The following is an 18,160-nucleotide window of genomic DNA, read 5'->3' as shown; positions in this document are numbered from 1 at the left end:
TGACATTGACCGGGACACTTTCCAAGAGGAGTTCTACTTTTTTTTTTTACGACACATCGATGGATCATGCAATGCAGTAATACTCGTCAATATCTTGAAGCATCCTGGCCGTACTTTACTCTGCCAAGACTTTGAGAGATTTCAACACAGTCCTTCGCGACAAAGCAGATGTTTTCATAGAACCGCCCATTAAGAAAGTTCGACATGGATATTCGCGACCGAATTTCAAATTTAAAGATCATCTAATAAGCCATTTTATTGGTAATATTAAAAAAACAGCCAACATCGTTGATGGAGAGAGATAGTCTCTATTGGTAGAAATTTAAGGCAACCGGTCTTCCTAATTCGGTAATCACATGCTGATCCCGTCAGGTACGACATGTCAGATCTGGGTGCTGAATCCGTTCCTACGTCTGATTATTAATATTACCTCAACACATAAAAGCAACTGCTCTTCTACAAAATTTCTTCCTAGTAGTCAGGTAGTTCGCAGGGGTGCGGCGCAGCGCAGTCGAGGAGCACTACTAGGCAGCATGCAGCCTTAATTTCTTCGGAGCGGATGCGCCGCAGACGGTTGGCATGTTACCCCTGTGGATAACTGAGCTAGGAGCACTTTCGAATCATGCTGCGGTGAACAATCTTTAGCTTCAGTTACCATTTCTTAATATTGAACCGACCTAATCAGCCAGACCGCTGCTCTTGTGGTGTCCGCCCGATAGCAGATAACATATTGTGTTGCAATTACGATGGGAAGAGTACGATGTCGTGTCTACCTCGAAAAGAAAGATTGCAGTTAATCTGAGAAAGCTTGTTTCACTTTCGCTTGTGTGCATCCCAGAATATTAACTTTGTCCTTAGTTTGTGACACTAATGCAGCTATCCATGCTTTATCACATGTGTCAAAGTGGAGTCTACAGGGATCCGATATACCCCTAGTAAAGGTGAATAAAAAGCAGCAGAGCAGCACTTCAATTGCAGCGCGTTCTTTTTCATGATCGCATCTTGTTAAGGTCCATTGCTTAATGGCAGAACTCACCGGACAAAGTCAGTCCAGCGGACAGAGCGAGTCCCTGGCAGAGAATACTCAACCTGCCATTGAAGTGGATCCTCAGGTTTGCAAATCCAATATGTTCCCCACACTTGTGATTTCTAACACACCTTAGGCTACTGATAGAGACCCGACTTATCTGGATGAACTGTTGGTGACATTTTCCACCATTGGCATATTTATGCGCTAACAAATGCTAGCTTAATCGACAATTACAGGAACCAATGCTTACCCAATGACGAGGAAGAAGCTGATCGTCAGTTCATGATCCATGAGATGACACTGACAATCATGGGGAGAAAACTATTTCTTGCACCTATTGGACCATCACCATAGCGAGTTCTTGATATCGGGACTGGGACCGGATTATGGGCAATCTATTTTGGTAGGTTAAGATATTTGAGCATCCTCATTTATCTACATTCCTGGAAACTCATATCGCAGCCGAACTATTCCTTCTGCTGAGGTAAGTCTCCGTTCTACCATGCGGGAAAGTGCCTAGCTAAGAAATCTGCGTAGGTCATTGGCAGCGATCTGAGTCCTCAGCCATCGGAAGTTCCGTCAAATGTGAAGTTTTGCGTTCATGATATTGAGGACGAATGGGTATATGAGACTCCATTCGACTTCATCCATGTCCGTAATATGGCTTATTCCATCAAGGATTTCAGGAAGCTATTAAAGCAGTGTTTCAAGTAAGTTTTCTCAGCTCACCTCAGCGCTGAGGCTATGTTAACTCGATGAGTAGCTATTACTAAGCCTGGAGGCTGGGTGGAATTTCAAGACTGGGATAACTCAATAACGTCTGAAGATGGAACCACCAAGGGCACGGAAATTGAGAGGCATAGCATGGAAGTAATAGATGCTTCTGAGAAAGCCGGATATCATGCAAATCCAGGGCCGTTCCTAGAACAGTGGTTCCACGAAGCAGGATTTGTGGACGTCCATGTTCAGAAATATCGCGCAAATTGGAAACTGGCTCAGAGATCCATATTACGTATGTGGAGCAATCCTCTTTATTCTTCTTCATTACTTCCCTTCTCAGCTTCTACTAACTTCAAGCAGAAAAGAATTGGCGATTGGAATTTGCTCCAGGCAGAGCAAGGTTTCCAAGCAGCTGCCACGGAGATATTGACGAAATTTGAATCATGGTCCTTTGAAGAGGTAATCGTTCTTACAGCTGGGGCTTTGAATGACATCCATAACCCAGGGATCCATGCACTGGTTGATTTGTAAGTTGATCATTCTTACACTTCATTATTATTACCTTGAACTCTAACAACTGGTTAGTTACGTTGTATACGGTAGGAAGCCGGAGTAGTCTCGTTCTTCGCAATTCATCTTTCAGACGATTCGCACACATTCATGACATTCATATTGCGGAAGGCGAGTCTTTCGTAATGTGCATTTCTTACCTGTCATTCGATTTAGAAAAGCTAGCGCTACCGGAATAACCCTTACGAAAAAGCACCATAGCCCCCTGAACCTAATGTATGTCTACTGTATGTAAAGATATTGAACAAAGCCAGGAGCAAAGATTGCTAGCTACCCTATCATGTTAAATGAGAGTATACATACACAGAGCACAATTTCAAGCCAAGTCCGATATCTCGTTCGTCGGCATGGACCAAGCACCCTTCCTATAGCATATGATACAATGAGTTCCATGATAATATTCCTGACACCCAACACACCGATATAATTATTCATGTGGCGTTTGTCGCTTGACAGCCTGTGCCGGGCTGGCAATTATTGCCACATTTACAGTCGAAGTTCACAGGGTACCTGGGTGATAAATGCTATCTCAGCGATTACTGGAACAAACTTGCGCAGCTAACTTAACTTCTGGATTACTCACCATGGTTCTACTGCCGCCATAATGGGCTTCCAGTGCAGATAGAATAGCTATCAACTGCTGGATTTATAATCCGGAGAAAATATTTATTAGTATTCTCCCGGATTTAGGCACAAATCTGTTGTTGTTCAGGTGACAGGGGGATGAGTATCATACTGTTCTGAGACGTAGACTCAGCCTGCTTGCTCTGGCTGGCGCCGTTTCTGGTCTTTTGTTGAACTAAGAGTGTATGAAGGTAACCGGTCCAGGCTTGTTGTACTCCGGAGTCGATGTATTTGGATGAATTACTCGTTGAAACAACTGGAAGCTTTCTTCTGTTATAAGGCGCTCGGGGCGTCCAAGCCTCAAGAATCATCCCGTTCATCTCGCTGACTAACACAACCTCGCTGCATGTCGTGTCAGGGCCTGATTCGTCTCAGGCTGTGCGGCTCGTCGCCATGTGTTTGGCGGCTCGCACGAGGCTGACACTGTCCCGACAAGGCTGTGCGATGAATTCGTAATCGTGCAGCAGCCTCGTTCAAAGAGCCCGTAGCATCTCCAGGAAGCTTTTTGCTGTTCATCAGCCGCGTTTGGATGATTGGTTAGGGTTGATGAACTTCTGTCAACAGGCCTTTCTTGAAGATTGCTGTAAGCGCCGCCAACGTCGCACCAACGCCAGCGCTTGCATACCTCTCTTTCTTGAGGGGCTTAAGATAACCCCACACTACATCCCAGTGCTGATGACCATGATCTCCAACTTCTGCTTTCTTCAGGTGTCATATTGTTGTCAAGAGACATATCTTGCGCACATATCCAGACTCACACATGGAGGTTGTCGGAGGAGTGGCATCGCTCGCCCAACTGACGGTGCTTGCCGTCCAGACTTACAAAGTAGCCGCTCAGCTAACCCGGACTTATCGAGATGCTCCCCACGAGTTGTCCCGTGTCGTCGACCGATTGAAGATCCTGCGCTGCGAGCTGGACCTTCTCTCCTACCTCGAGGAGCAGGCCGCCGCGGGCGACGAGTTGCCTCTGCTTCCGGCCGAGGCTGCTGCGTTGGAGCAGGCATTGCAATCAGCGGACGCGGTCATCCGCCGTATCTACAAGTCTCTGGATAACCTAGGAAGCGCCAAAATGAATCTGAAAAGTCGGATGTCGTGGGCGCTGAAAGACAAGGAGCGAGTCGAGGGCCATCTGGCAAATCTACAACAGGTCGATGCCAGTCTAGGCAATGTCTTGCAATTAGTGAACATGTTGTACCTACCCTCCCGTTTACGCAAGATCTTGTATTCTAATTTATTTTTACAGTCGTCTGAGCTTTCATTCCTGGAAAATGGTCACGTCTCTCCGCCAGGGTGCGACGGCATCTGACGAGAAGGAGACCTGTCCCGTCCCCCCAGGACGCACTGTGGCGGACATTCTGGATCGAAACCCCCAGTTCTGGAACGCGTTCTGGGGTTCCTGGCGTTCACCCGAGTCGCTATGGCTCACTTGGCTCGGGCTGCATGTCATCGTGACCACATACGGAAATGCATTGCATAAGACGATAAATATCACCGCGCGAATAGGCCCGTATCGCTTCCTCGGCATGAGATCCCTCTGCCTCCATTTGGGAATCCGATACTTCTCTCTAGGTGGCCTGGGGCTTTCGCTTCTCGGGGGAGCTCTGATGTTCAAGAACGTCGTCCCAGACACAGCAGAGATCATAACTTCCAGCAAACGAGGTGATGTCCAGGCCGTCAGGGCGCTCCTTGACACCTGTCGCGCAAGTCCACACGATGTAACACCCAGTAACTATGGTCCAATGCAGGTAATGTGGTTTCGTCGTATCCATAACGGTAGACGAAGCTGATCGTGGTTCAAAGTATGCCATTGAAAGCGGATCCCTCGAACTAGTCCAGCTGCTGTGCGCTCGTGGAGCTGATGTAAACACTCCTTTTGGCTCGTATGAGACGTAAGTCATGACCATCACCCCCGTTCAAAGAGCAAGGTGCTGATGATCTCCGCTAGGAGCCCCCTGGAGTGGGCCTTCTGTTACCGGCATATCGAGATCGCTCGCTTCCTCATATCTCGGGGCGCGCGACTAGACTATGTCAGTTCGCGAGGATGGACTCCCGTCTTCGAGCTCTTCTGGCCATCCAAGGAAGACCAGCCGAGCCCGGAATTCCTCCACCTCCTCTGCGCCAACTCCTTTGCAGACTTCGACGTGCAGGATTCCAGCGGCTGGACCTGTCTGCATCGAGCAGCCGCGTATGGGACGGCCGCAGACGTCCGCGAGCTGCTGCGGGTTGGCGCATCGCCATTGATCACCACGCACAGCCTGGGCTGGACGCCCGTGTTCTGTGCGGCTCGATTCTGCAACACGGCCACCCTGGCAGAGCTGGCACGGCATCTGCAGCCCAGCTTCATCTATTCGACAGACGCTCGTGGATGGACATTGCTGCACGTCGCCGTGGACGCTGGCGATTTCGACACAATGTATCTCGTTCTGCAGCTCGGTGCCGATCCCCATCAGACGGCAAAGATCGATGGTGAATGGGTTACCCCGACCGAGTTAGCACGTCGTGGCGGGCCGAAAGTCTTCCAGATGTACGTCGATGCGTTGGAAGAGACTGGCTTCGATATCTATGGCGTGGAAGATGATGCCGATGAGAAGGGGGAGATATATTGGGCTGCGGAAGGGTGAGGTGTTTCAGCGTGATATATACTTGTCTTTGGTACGAGTGGGAAAACGGTTACTGCTGGATCGGCTCATTGTAAATCATTCATTGTAAATCATTAATGTACTTTAGGAGATGTTGCAAACTGCCAAAAGGAATGGCATGACATTTGTTTCCTAGTTCAGTCTTCAACATGCGTCACATAATAATAATCAGAAGAAGAAGGCAAAAAAAAAAAAGAAAAGAAAAGAAAAAAGAAAAAAAAAAGAAAATAGCTAAACACAGTTCTAATCTGTCTATGTCCTATAGTACCAACGTATTTACACATTTCATCTCGCTATCCTTAAATCCCATCAAGGCGTGTATCAAGGCGTGTACAGAAACCGCGACACTCCCGTAGCTATCGACCTCTTCTTCGTCCGCGCGTTCAGCACAATGTAGACAATCTCCTGCAGGATGACGCAGCCTAGGCCGGCCGAGACGAGGCCGATCATGATGAGGAGGCCATGGGGGTAGCTTCAAAATAGACGACGTTGTTAGCGATTTGACAACAATATCTGGTTTCTATAGAGGTATGGATACTTACAATGGACCATCGCCGGCGCGGAAGATCTGTGTCCCTGCCATAAGGCCTGCGATGGCGCTCATGACCCCTGATTGCAATTGCAGTTAGTTTCGAACCCACGAGCGTATGCCTGTATAGATATATAGAACAGGAGAAACTTATTTCACTCACATATCCTAAAATTATACTGTTAGCAACGACCTCTTCACATATATAATATATAATTGATTCTGGCAAGGCACTCACGCAATCGCAATACTCCTCTCCGTCGGCTCGCAACAGTTGACCTGCACCCAGGTATTGTGCACAGGATGATATCCCACCGCAAACGCGTTGACGACCGTCCAGAGGCCGACGCGGTGCCATCGACTCAGCTGCTGATCGTGGCTCTGCACCGTCCGCGCGACGATCAGCACGACCAGGTAGCACAGGATGGCCAGGCCGACGGCCAGACCGCGTCGTCCGGTGCGGTCGCTCAGCCAAGCGAAGAAGAGCACTACTGGAAGGGCCAAAAAGGCGCCGATGGCGGCGACGGCGTTGGCGCGGACTTTGTCGAAGCCGAGGGATCTGTGGCGCTGTCAGTTTCGATTGTTGTTCGTCGTTGACGAATGTACTGCGTTGTCGATGACTGGTGTATGGCTACTTACAGCATAATGCTAGGCGTGTACGTCGTCAGCGGACTCCAGGTCGAAAAGACGCACGCAGTCGCCAGGTAGTGCAGCCAGCGGCGGTAATTCGCCAGCGTGCGCCAGACGACGCGCAGGGGAATTTTGTTCTTCTTCTCGTGGTTATCTCGCCCCAGTCTTACCCGCAGAATGGACTGCTCTTCTTCGGAGAAGCGGATCAACCCGGGGAAGAACAGCGGTCTTGGATTGTCTGGACTAGCTGGGAGGGCGAGAAATAGGAGGACCGACACTGCGATGGTCCAGATTCCTTCGACTGACAGCATCCACGTTAGCAACTGGATATGTATTCATATAGTGTGGTTGGTGCGTACTCAAGAAAATCCACTGCCACCCCGACAGCCCACCTCTACCATCCAGCTTGAGGATACCAGCCCCCAGCAGAGGAGAGATGGCGTTGCCCCCGAACATGCCGAAAAAGAAGACGGCCACCCTCGTGGCCAGCTCGTGCCGGGGATACCACGTTGAGAGGGTGTAGATGCCTCCGGGGATGTAGCCCGCCTCAGCCAGCCCCAAGATGCTGCGAGTGACGAGGAAGCCAGCCCGGCTGGTGATGAAGATCTGCAGCGTGGCGACGAGGCCGAAGATGAAGACCTGGGCGGAGATCCACTTGCTGGGGCCGATCTAAACGTCAAGTTAGCAATATTAGGCATCCTTGCCAGTCTGTGTCCTGTCTGCTCGCTCACCCGCTGCAGCAGCATATTCGACGGAATCTCCAGCACGACAATGCCCAAAAACATCAGCTGGTTGCCCAGGTTGATCGTGTTCTGGTCGACGCCGATATCAGCCGCAAAGCCGCCGGTCAGGGTGCTGCCTATGTTCATGCGGTCGAGCTGGAAGACGGTCAGGCCGAGGAAGAGGAGGAGGAGGACGGAGAGGTCGGTTCTGAGGGGTCAGAAACAGAAACAAGCTTGGTGCATTCGATGCTCTGAGGACTCACTTTGTGCGGACTCGCAGCTCGTCTGCAATGCCATGTTCAATCGATGGATTCTCTCTGAAGTGCGTCGTCTTCGTCTCTTCTTCTCTCAAGGAGAGGATTTTGGTGCTGTCTGCCATGATAGTTCTGTGGAAGTCAAGGCTCAATCATTCCGAAGGAGTTTTATATAAGCTGAACACAAGATCAATAGTGTATATTATAGATACACGAGAAAAGATTTTTAATTCTTATCCAACATAATATAGGAGGATATATGATTAAAGAGGTTATTTTCCGTACTAGGAGTATATTGTCAGATCTAATTCTCGTGCAAACAAATAAATCAACTTAATACTGGCACTATATACTTGGACCAGTAGTTCGATTTATTTTTCATTTTTTTACGACTCAATGGGTCCACTTACACGTGCAACTAGCTGTATGCCATCTCTGTCATCGTTATAAATCTCTTGTTCGATATCACAATAAAGTATTGCTACACTGATGTAAAAGCACACCACAATGGCGTGATTGGCTAGAAGGAGTGTGGGTCAATCAGCGTGCATTGGTTGGTTAGTTTAGCGGAATGTGTATTCTCATTGGATGGAATAGATGGAGAAATGTACCTTCATCCAGGGACTTGTCCAGTGGAGTTTCTCTGTTTATGCAGTTGGAGAAGACAAATTAACCGATCAGTATGTAGATTATTATTGATATTGTCGAGTCTACTGGTAGTGTCCTCTTAACCGCTTTACAGTTTAATTGGGCAGTGCCATACATAACTCCGTCAGTACGATTACCTCCAACAGTGGATATTATATCTTCCACCTCATATCTTCAGATGATTACTGACAGCTGCATTTTGTGATCTTATCTAATCGCATGACGCTGGCCGGTCCCAGAATGGCGTGCTTGCTGCGACGATTTTGATAAGCGGAGGCGATCCGGATTGGTGGGTCGCTAATCGTACAAAGTACATCTAACAGAATTATTTGTATTTATATCAACACGCTACTCTGTAGATCGATACACCTATTCTATCGCAGACATTAGGTTAGAAATCTCACCTGATCTTAATTAGTCTTGTCTGCTGTCGACCCATGCGCGTCAAAAGCGTGGCCATCGTCGGGGCAGGCCCCGCCGGCGCCATCGCCGTCGACGCCTTTGCGCAGGAAAAAGCTTTTGATGTAATCCGTGTGTTTGAGAGGAGGGAGAAAGCCGGGGGATGCTGGTAGTGCAAAAGTACATGTATGTGCAGTACATATGCTGACTGTATATCAGGATCTACGACGACGAAGAACCACCCGCTCTCACCGATTTGGATGCCCTCGCCAATCGAACAGCTGATGCGCCAGTCGAGCTTCCCAAGACGTTCCCGGCGTACACGCCGCGGTCGTCCAAGAACCGGTTCACCGACACGCCGGTATACCCGACGCTCGAAGCCAACGTCGACGCGGGCATCATGTCGTTTTCGCAGGAGCCCATCCCGGCCATTCGATCGCCAACCTCGATCAAGATCCATGGCGAAGATACCCCGTTCCGCCATCATACCGTCATCAGGCAGTATATCGAAGATCTCCTCAACCGCAACGGCTACCAGGATTTGGTCGAGTATAACACCACAGTCGAGAATGCCCGCAAGGACAAGACTCTGAATAAATGGGTCTTGACGCTCCGCCGACAGGGCAGGCAGTACGACTACTGGTGGCAGGAGACGTTCGATGCGCTGGTTGTCGCCAGCGGGCATTACAGCGTGCCGTATATCCCTCCCATCAAGGGGCTCAAGGAGTTTGCGGCCGTCTATCCGGGGAGCGTCGAGCATACGAAGGGATTCAGGGATCCGGAAAAATACCGTGGGAAGGTATTATACCCCTGTTTAAAATCTTTTTTTTTAAACATTCTCAACTGACGCACACCTAGAGAGTCATCACAGTCGGCGCATCCGTCTCCGCCGCCGACACAGCCGTCAGCCTGATCGACATCGCCGAAACGCCCATCCACGCCGTCGTGCGCGGCAAATACAACATCTACTTTGGCGACGAGGCCTTCAAGCACCCCAAGATCCAGCGACGACCGCCCATCTCGCACGTTGATGTTGACGGCCGAACCGTCTTTTTCGAGGACGGCTCCTCCCTGCGCGACGTCGACCACATCATCTTTGGCACGGGGTACTCATGGACTCTGCCGTTCTTGCCGCATATCCAGACGAGGAATAATCGCATCCCGGATTTGTATCTGCATGTCTTTCATGGAGAGGATCCTACGCTGGCTTTTATCGGGGCGGTACGTCCTTTTACCCACTTCTCTTCTGTTTTTTTCTCTGTACTGTATGTACATCGCAGCTAACCAGTCCGCAGGTCGGCGCAGGATTCACCTTCAAAGTCTTCGAATGGCAATCCGTCCTCGCGGCGCGCGTCTTCGCCGGCCGCGCCCAACTGCCACCGCTCGAGGAGCGCAGGAAATGGGAAGCAGAGCGGATCAAAGAACGCGGCGACGGCCCGCGCTTCACGCTGCTGGCGCCCGACTTTGAGGAATACTTCGAGCTGGTGCGGCGGCTGGCGGGCGAGCCGGACGAGAGCAAGGGCCGACCGGGCCGACGACTGCCGAAATTCGACCCCAGCTGGGTGAAGACCTTCTGGGATGGGCATCAGCGACGGGTCGAGATGTGGAAGCGCGCGAATGCGAAGGGGGTCAGTATCAGAGAGGCGTTTGAGCGGCCGGTAGCGAAGTTGTAGCATATATAGTCGAGTGCGGCAGTACACTAAGTAAGTAGACATGTACAGTATGTATGTATATACTGTTTGGAATGGTATTATTCTTATGAATAGTATGTAGCGTACAATCTTGAGAGATTATGACCTCGACTGAAGATAATCAATGAGATGGATAACCCATTCCAATCATAGACATAACGGAATGGATCCAACAGAGGTATTTTATCTAGAGGTATGGTGGCACAGGGCATATATATCTCGAGAAGAGCACACACAATAGGTAACAACTGACTAGGTGAATGAATAAACACGATAGTTCCTCAAGCAGCCAACAAAATCATTATGCTCATGGAATACATACCTGGTTATTCTATTATAAATTCAATAAATGATAAAACATCACCTAATTAATCACCAGCAAGTCCTAAGCAAACACCGTATCGAATTTTTTCCCCATGGGGAGGTTATCTCGGGCTAGGGTAGGGTAGGGTAGGGTTTGTAAGTCCACGGGTTAAGTCGCTAGAATTAGGGTTTAGGTTTGTCCAGTACTACGTACGTACTGAACCTACAGTCGATCGATCGATCGATCCATGGATCAATTATGGATCGATCACGTTTTGTGCATGTATCTTCCTTATTAAGAACATGCAGTGTGAGTAGGGATGGATGCTTATCTGAAAAAAAAAAGGCTCTTATCAGATAGCGAGCCTTGGCTGGATTATAGCATTGTAAAATGTCTCTGTTTACTTTTGAGGCTGAACTTGTGTTATTCGTATGATTTTTATAGCCTGGTTTGGTATCTTGTATAAGATGTGTATTAGTTTGTGTATTACTATCACCAGCATTCCACATATAATGGCTATAGGCAATAGTCAAGAGCATCGTTCCAACATCATGTCATAAAGATAGTGCCATGCCACACTGCGAGTGGCTTCACTCGTTTAATAGTTCTGCGTCGGCGTCTCCGGGAAATCATTCGGGGCATACTGATTGCACGGGATGTCGATGGGATTCACCAAGTTCGCGCACTGGTACACCAGCGGCTTGCTCGGCAGGCCCAGGCTGGTATTCATCGTCTCGATGTTGATGTCAACAAACTTCAGGCCGGGACACGGCACCTTGCTGCTGCAGTGCAGCGACGCGATGATGTCGTACTTGGACGTGCCGGTGAAGTTCTCCCAGGTGATGTCGGAGATTTGGAACTGTACAGTACATACAAATCAGCAGGAAGCTTGTTTAAGGGTTTTCTGCTGTTTTGGGCCTACCTCAGATGTGTCGCACACGGACGGATCTCCGCCATAAATACACTCCGTGACATAGATCGGCAGAGCGACGTTGTGCAGCTTGAAGTTTCGGAAGGTCACGTTCTTCGCCCAGCCACCTCCACCACCCCCGTTGTCGCCGTTGGCGTCTTGCGTTGTTGGCACGCCCTGCCATGCCTTAATCCAGCCGGCGTTGTTTGAGTCAATCAGGGTCACGTCCTCAAAGAGGATGTTCTCCACGTAGTCGGGCTCGCCAGGGAACTGGCCCACCGAGCCGATCGGCATGCCATTGGAGTGGTAGCAGGTGATGTTCTTGGCGTGGATGTTGGTGCTGTTGCCTTTGATGGCGATGCAGTCGTCGCCTGCAGTCATGTGAGTAGAAAAAGATCACTATTGTGGATCTACTGGCTTACCATTCTGCACAGTCCAGTTATAGAACTTCACGTCTCGGGAGTTCCACGTGTCCGTGCCGTCCGTATTGACGGTCCTGTTGCCGTCGTTGCTCGTCGAGTTCATGAAGATATTCGACATGGTCACGTTCTGCGAAAAGGACACGAACGAGTGCCAGAACTGCGACTGGAACCAGCTGAGTCCGTCGACGAGGACGTTGGTCGAGTTGTAGATGACAAACGCCATCAGCCGGCCCGGCTGGTTGCTGTTGTTGCGGTTCTCGTCGTACCAGGTTTGGCCTGCCAGGATAGATTAGAATGGACGGACAATGTATATAGGTATGATTCCAGACTTACCATTCCCGAAGAACCGTCCCTTACCGTATCCCCTCAGCGTCACGTTGGTGCCACCGAATAACCATGCCGCAGACCTAAAACGTCAGCCGCACTCAACTCACTAGACAGAATGTGGATGACATACAAGTTTTGGAAAGTGACAGGGTAGCTGTGCGACAGCCAGTACGGGATGTTGGTACTCCAGATCAGCTCGCCATAGATGGAGACGTCGCAGTTCAGCAGGTTCGTCGTGTTCATGACCTGGTTGATGTGGAATTTCTCGTCCGGCAGGATGACGGAGCCATTGATCCCACACAGCTCAAACGCCTTCAGGATCGACGGCGAGTCGTCCACCGGCTGTCCGCCATGGGTCAGACTTTCAGGAAAGACAGTGCATTCGGTGCCGTTGTTGACGACGAAGGCCGCCGCAGAGGCGACAAAGGGGAGGATGCGTAGCAGCCTCATGTCGCAAGCCAGCTGGGTTTTGTCCCTTGGTACAGACTCGTCCGCAGTGCACGACTGGTGCTTCTAGCCGTATAAATATTTCAACCATTGTTACTGCGAACGTCCTTTCCCCTCTTTCGGTACTTGATACTCCGTCCTGCGTACTTTGTCATTCGTATTCACGGATAATTTCCCCGACTTGCAGAGATCGGCACTTGGACAGCTGTCCAGCAACGGATGTGGCAGGAGGATATTCGGCTGTTGTTGTTCTATTGGTGACAAGCTTTGACTATAAAAGCTTCGCCTGCGCTAAGTTGGCAACTTGCAGATCTCCAACGAAGATTGTGGTCCAACCCGGGGTGCGGAGATTTTTGCGGGGATTGCTGCGGAGGGAATGCCGATGCAGCAGAGCGCGATATCGAGTAACCATTTTGGCGAAATCTGTAGAATAATATGTTGGTAATAGTTGACGTCACACAGTCGGTGATTGATTTTCTTTCACCTCGAGGAACCATCGACAGGGTAAGGAAAAAGAGATGAGAACAGCAGAAGCGCTTCTCTGATAATACATTCAATGAAGCGCATTTAGTCCACGAGGCTGGATTCAAACAGTCAGCTTTTCAGATTTTTCCTTTCTCTTTATATTTTTCTTTTTTTTTCCCCTTTCCTTTTCCTTTCTCCTTTCTTCTTCTTCTTCTTCTTCTTTCTTTTTTTTGGGCAGCTGTGACAGAGGCTGGCAGGCGACTTGCGCACTGATAGCAAACTGAAATGGAAGTCTTGGCGTAAAAGCCAATGCTAGTCGTGATGCCAAAGTCGCCATTGATTGGAACGTATACACGTCTGGAGTAGTGGAGTTGTTGAACTGAACACTCAGTAAAGCGGAATTGCCGGTCCATAGATTGTTCTAGAGAAGGGTGGACCTTGTGATGATTCTATCAAAAGATAGTTTGCTATTTGCTATGATGTAAAAGGATATCTGTGCAGTGAGGGGAAGAGATTTGTCTGTGCACTGGGCTGCCACGTGCCCCGCCCAGAAACGCTTCGAGGACAATGCTGTCTTTGCTCAGTCAGACCACTGAGAATGATGATAATACCAATTCTTCTGTCCTAATAATAAATGAATTAAAACTTTTCGACTAGATGAGACTTGCCTGGGAATTCATTCGAAGGACGTTCACATTGCCAAGGCGATATGATCTCGTATCATGGAGCTGGCATGAACCGACAAGTTGACATCGACGTTGAATTTGAGTTTTCGACATAGAAAAAGCATTTGCCGTCGATAGAGAAAAGCATTTGCCAATGAGGAGTCAATTGCCGATAGTAATAGCAGATCTGGCAATGATCAAGAGTAAACAGGCAGGCCAGAATCTAGCTATTCGTATCGAACCTTATCGAGTGGTCTACTTTGTGACCTTCAGCAGGCACATCATCCATCATCAAATGCCGACCCGTGCTGTTGTGCGCAAATAACCGCAGGTCGACGGTCAGTGCAACGTCCAGGTTATGCAGAAAGAAGAGCACTGACAGACGATGGTTCAGAATATCAGACTTCTGTCCAAGGAACGAAGGTTGGCCGAGTCCTATACAGCCATCACGTGCTACATTCATTTGTCCTCGATTTCGTATCTGATAGAATTCTGTGTCATCTTGTAAACATGTAAGCCACATGCATCGTGCAGAAGGCAGATACCGTTCTGGAACAAGTTATCTTTCCATGGCCTAGAAGATGTTACGTAAGAAGAAGTAAGAAGAGCAGGTAGGAGCTTTTAATTCCAGTTGACAATATCCTAAGGAGAAGGGCAAAATTAATAAATAAATAAACGAAATAAGCAAGAAAGTAAAGTACAGTAGCGAGAATTCAGTATATATGTATTCATCCCGATTTTGCCGGTCATTATTATCATTTTATTCCTATATCTACGTCACAAGTCTATGAACTCTTGAAGCAGACGAACTGCCGTCGACGAGGTCACTCTCCTGGATCTGTCGAAGAAGACATGTTCTATATTAATTAATCACAGTGAATCTTTAACTACATGTACAGAGGGCATGTTGAGTTCTATTTGATAGAGCGTCAGTCAAGAAAAAGGAATTGTTTGTCAAGATGACAATTTCACTCGCATGATCTGATCTCATATAAGAAGGAAGGATGGATAGGAATACATATATGCAGAGAAAGAGGGTTCATTCAGGGTTAATGGTCCACGTGACGCAGGTCCAGGTTGGAACCTTGGAAGAGCAGACGGGCTTCCTAATTTGGAAAATACTCTCCCACTGGTACATGCAGCTAGAATGAAATGTCGTAATATAAGCGATTGTCAATCTTTTATCTGTAGTTTTATTTATTTTACTTTATTTGAATTATTTTCAGATTGTAAATAAGATGAAAACAAAAGAGTTAAAAAATGTCCCCAGGGAATAGATTTTTCTCATACTCTGCAGTCTCATGCAGCTACTGTGTGCAATCATATCAAGGACATTCACACGCAGGATGAAACTACAAATGTCGAAGTTTCAAATACTCCCTAGCTATGCAAATAGCAAATGCATGATACTGCATCAGATCTGTGTATAATGTTCACCGTTGAGAGCAACGTGCGGTTCCGGAAACCCTTCTTTACGACTGGCATTCTGGTCTTTCAGGCATGGTGTGTTAAGTCCAGTTGGCGGAAGTACTGGGTTTGGCCGGAGGCGTCACAGACCCAAATCCAGCAAGAAATGAAAGAAAATGAAACAGCGCCAGGTAATGGAAAAGATGGCTTGTTTGGGATGGAAAGACGGAGAAGGAGGTTACTAAAACGAGGTGTTGGCGTTGTGGGCGGTTGCTGGCTCTAAGTTATAAAAATGAAAAACAACAGAAGGGCAGGAAGTGAGAACGCATAATCCTGACAAGACTTTTTCTTACAAGATTCCACTTCGTTATTTCATATATACGTATAGAGCATATCCGAGTCTGCATGACAGAACGAGTCAATTCATCAATCAAGTGACTCTGCAAGTCAAACCCTCTCGACCAACGTCGCAGTCCCCTTATCGGTGTCCCCAGCATCAAGCTCCTTCTCAACCTCGTGCAGATCGACATGTCCGACCTGGGCGTTCTCGCCGTCAAAGATCTTTGCCAGCTCTTCCAGGGTCGGTCCCTTGGTTTCGACGTAGAAGAAGTAGACGAAGAGGAGCTCGACGAAGATCCAAATCTAGAATACACACAGAAGATAGCAGTTAGTGGGTGTTTATCAGTAATGAGAGATAGATGGTGATGACGCACGGTGTAGATGAGAGACAGATCGTAGTTATGCGGCAGGTTTACCCATGCGATGGGGTTCGTCTCGCTGTGGTCAGGTTAGATATCGTGGACAATTTATCTGCGCTGGGAATGGGATTGCGTACTTCCCCAACGCCAGCGCCGCCTGCACAGTCAGATTCATGATCATCAGCCCCTTGGCACGCAGCTTGTAGGGGAGAATCTCCAGCGAGTAGGCGACCAGCAAGCCGGACCAGGCCAGCGCATAGAAGACGCTAAACAACCAGACGAAGACAACCTGGGGGTAGCCAGACGTCGTGACGTCTCTGGTTCGTTCGTACACCGACGCGGTGATGGTCCAGGCGAGAAACATGAGGAACATGCCAACTGTCGCAGTCAAAAATAATGGTCGTCGCCCGATGCGATCGACCAGGAACGCGCTGCCGACGCTGACGATGAGCGACAGCAAGGTTTGTCCTCCATTCAGCTGCATGGATTAGCAGCATTCCCCCCCTCGGGAGGGTATTCTTACCGGAATCTTCTGATCCTGCCGGGTGATGCCCATGCCCTCATAGATCAGATTCATGTAGTTGCTGAACAGCGCGTTGCCGCTGTACTGGGAGATGATGCCCAACGAGACAAGAATAGCCAGGCGGTAGCGATTGCCCCTCGTGCGGATGAAGTCGAGGTAGCTGCTCGTCTTCTGGTATTCGAACTCGAGGCGCAGTGTCTCCTTGATCTCGCGGTACTCGAACTGGACGGTGGCATTCTGGGTGTTGCCGTTGGCGTGGTAGTGGGCCAGCATCGCCAGCGCTTCGTCGTACCGTTCTTTCGAGATCAGCCAGCGGGGGGATTCGGGGACCCCTGAAACATTTCATCAGACGACGGAACACAGAGAAGCTAGGATATGCCTACAGTAGAGGAAGACCAGCTGCAGCGCGGCAGGGAAGACCTGCATCAACGCGAGACTCCGCCACGACCAGTCGTTCGGAATCTGCATAGTTGCCCACGCAATCCAGGCGACGACTAGAACGGTCAGCTTGCTTTCTGCTGTTCGACAGACTGCACACTTACACAGCGCGCCCAGATTCCACAGACAGTTGTACACGGCCGTGACCTTGCCTCGGTGCTGAGGATGACAGATCTCCGTCAAGAGCACAGGAGATGACATCTGAGTGAGGCTGTTGCCGAACCCGAGAACAAGACGGCCAGCGACGTACACTAGACAGTCAGCACGCCACCAGAAAAAGCATCGAGGGAGGCGTACTGCCGTATCCGTTGCAAAACGCCCCCAGAAAACCACCCAGCATCATGAGCAGACAGCCCACGGCAATGGGAACCTTCCGTCCCCACCAGTCGGCCATATACGGACTGCGTTAGATATCATTAGACAGAATCACCCAGTAGGGAACTAGGAATGCTTACACCAAGGGGAAACTGCACAGACTGCCGATCTGGAAGATGGCGTTCATCAAGCCCAGCTTGGAGCCCTGGGGGGTGTGGAAGTAGGCCTGCCACGCGTCAAGACCCTGCGAGGTATTGAGCATCATCCTGCCGACGTCGTCAGCTGCAGTCTTCCAGAGATTTTATTCTTGGTAAGGGCGATACCCATCGTAACCCGACGTCGCGGATGCCACACACAGTACAGCCGCCCAGAAGTAGAGCTTTCGCAGTCCGGGATCCGCCCACCAGCGCACCTTTTCCAGCTCTGGAGTTTCGGCCTGAGCGACCTCTAGCTCGGCCTTGAGGGTCTGCGCGCCGACAGCGATGGCGGGCATGGTGGGAGTATCAGCAAGGCGGTCTTGCTGGTATGTCGATCTTTCTGTAAGCGGGTGCGAAAAGAGTAGATAGAGGAACGGAGCCTCTGTATGCTGCGACTGAAGGCTGCATCTTAGTATAAATACAAGTCACTGATACAATTCCAGCAGAATATTGCTATGAGCCTAGATCAACGACTTTATCCGTCAGCTGCTCGATCCTGAACAGAACAACCGGGAGAAGAACAATCGAAAAACACAAAAAGGAGGAAAACCAGCCGAAGCCACCAACAAGAGCCATTTACCGCAGA

At 49.3% G+C, this 18,160-nt stretch overlaps 6 protein-coding genes across 6 annotated transcripts; 3 read left to right on the top strand and 3 right to left on the bottom strand.

Annotated features, from left to right (window-relative positions):
• Window positions 1-1,416: 1,416 nt before the first annotated feature.
• Window positions 1,417-2,607, top strand: T310_1151 (uncharacterized protein; the record flags this gene model as incomplete). The annotated part of the gene is made up of 7 exons (XM_013475950.1): window positions 1,417-1,433; window positions 1,493-1,514; window positions 1,568-1,685; window positions 1,794-2,042; window positions 2,091-2,277; window positions 2,336-2,349; window positions 2,558-2,607. The coding sequence occupies 7 exons, from the start codon at window positions 1,417-1,419 to the stop codon at window positions 2,605-2,607; spliced, it is 657 nt and encodes a 218-aa protein (XP_013331404.1).
• A 730-nt stretch (window positions 2,608-3,337) lies between these two features.
• On the top strand, window positions 3,338-5,565 carry T310_1150 (Uncharacterized protein; the record flags this gene model as incomplete). Its single annotated transcript, XM_013475949.1, has 5 exons — window positions 3,338-3,383; window positions 3,697-4,135; window positions 4,188-4,689; window positions 4,745-4,833; window positions 4,890-5,565. 5 exons carry the CDS (start codon window positions 3,338-3,340, stop codon window positions 5,563-5,565), a joined length of 1,752 nt encoding a protein of 583 aa, XP_013331403.1.
• A 464-nt stretch (window positions 5,566-6,029) lies between these two features.
• T310_1149 (uncharacterized protein) lies at window positions 6,030-7,843 on the bottom strand (the record flags this gene model as incomplete). Its single annotated transcript, XM_013475948.1, has 9 exons — window positions 6,030-6,096; window positions 6,126-6,192; window positions 6,225-6,234; window positions 6,276-6,305; window positions 6,351-6,717; window positions 6,752-7,043; window positions 7,135-7,411; window positions 7,474-7,672; window positions 7,728-7,843. 9 exons carry the CDS (start codon window positions 7,841-7,843, stop codon window positions 6,030-6,032), a joined length of 1,425 nt encoding a protein of 474 aa, XP_013331402.1.
• A 960-nt stretch (window positions 7,844-8,803) lies between these two features.
• On the top strand, window positions 8,804-10,571 carry T310_1148 (Flavin-containing monooxygenase; the record flags this gene model as incomplete). The annotated part of the gene is made up of 6 exons (XM_013475947.1): window positions 8,804-8,934; window positions 8,985-9,564; window positions 9,624-9,986; window positions 10,046-10,393; window positions 10,477-10,485; window positions 10,539-10,571. The coding sequence occupies 6 exons, from the start codon at window positions 8,804-8,806 to the stop codon at window positions 10,569-10,571; spliced, it is 1,464 nt and encodes a 487-aa protein (XP_013331401.1).
• Window positions 10,572-11,358: 787 nt separating this feature from the next.
• Window positions 11,359-12,869, bottom strand: T310_1147 (Exo-polygalacturonase; the record flags this gene model as incomplete). Its single annotated transcript, XM_013475946.1, has 5 exons — window positions 11,359-11,619; window positions 11,683-12,041; window positions 12,093-12,368; window positions 12,426-12,499; window positions 12,550-12,869. The coding sequence occupies 5 exons, from the start codon at window positions 12,867-12,869 to the stop codon at window positions 11,359-11,361; spliced, it is 1,290 nt and encodes a 429-aa protein (XP_013331400.1).
• Window positions 12,870-15,850: 2,981 nt separating this feature from the next.
• T310_1146 (MFS sugar transporter) lies at window positions 15,851-17,870 on the bottom strand (the record flags this gene model as incomplete). Its single annotated transcript, XM_013475945.1, has 9 exons — window positions 15,851-16,045; window positions 16,117-16,180; window positions 16,239-16,579; window positions 16,625-16,956; window positions 17,008-17,118; window positions 17,167-17,313; window positions 17,360-17,463; window positions 17,518-17,643; window positions 17,701-17,870. The coding sequence occupies 9 exons, from the start codon at window positions 17,868-17,870 to the stop codon at window positions 15,851-15,853; spliced, it is 1,590 nt and encodes a 529-aa protein (XP_013331399.1).
• Between the last annotated feature and the right edge of the window lie 290 nt (window positions 17,871-18,160).

The sequence above is a fragment of the Rasamsonia emersonii genome, assembly GCF_000968595.1.
Source record: "Rasamsonia emersonii CBS 393.64 chromosome Unknown ctg1118621759978, whole genome shotgun sequence".
In the NCBI taxonomy this organism is placed as follows: Eukaryota; Fungi; Ascomycota; class Eurotiomycetes; order Eurotiales; family Trichocomaceae; genus Rasamsonia; species Rasamsonia emersonii.
This window is presented reverse-complemented; position numbering and strand designations above follow the sequence as displayed.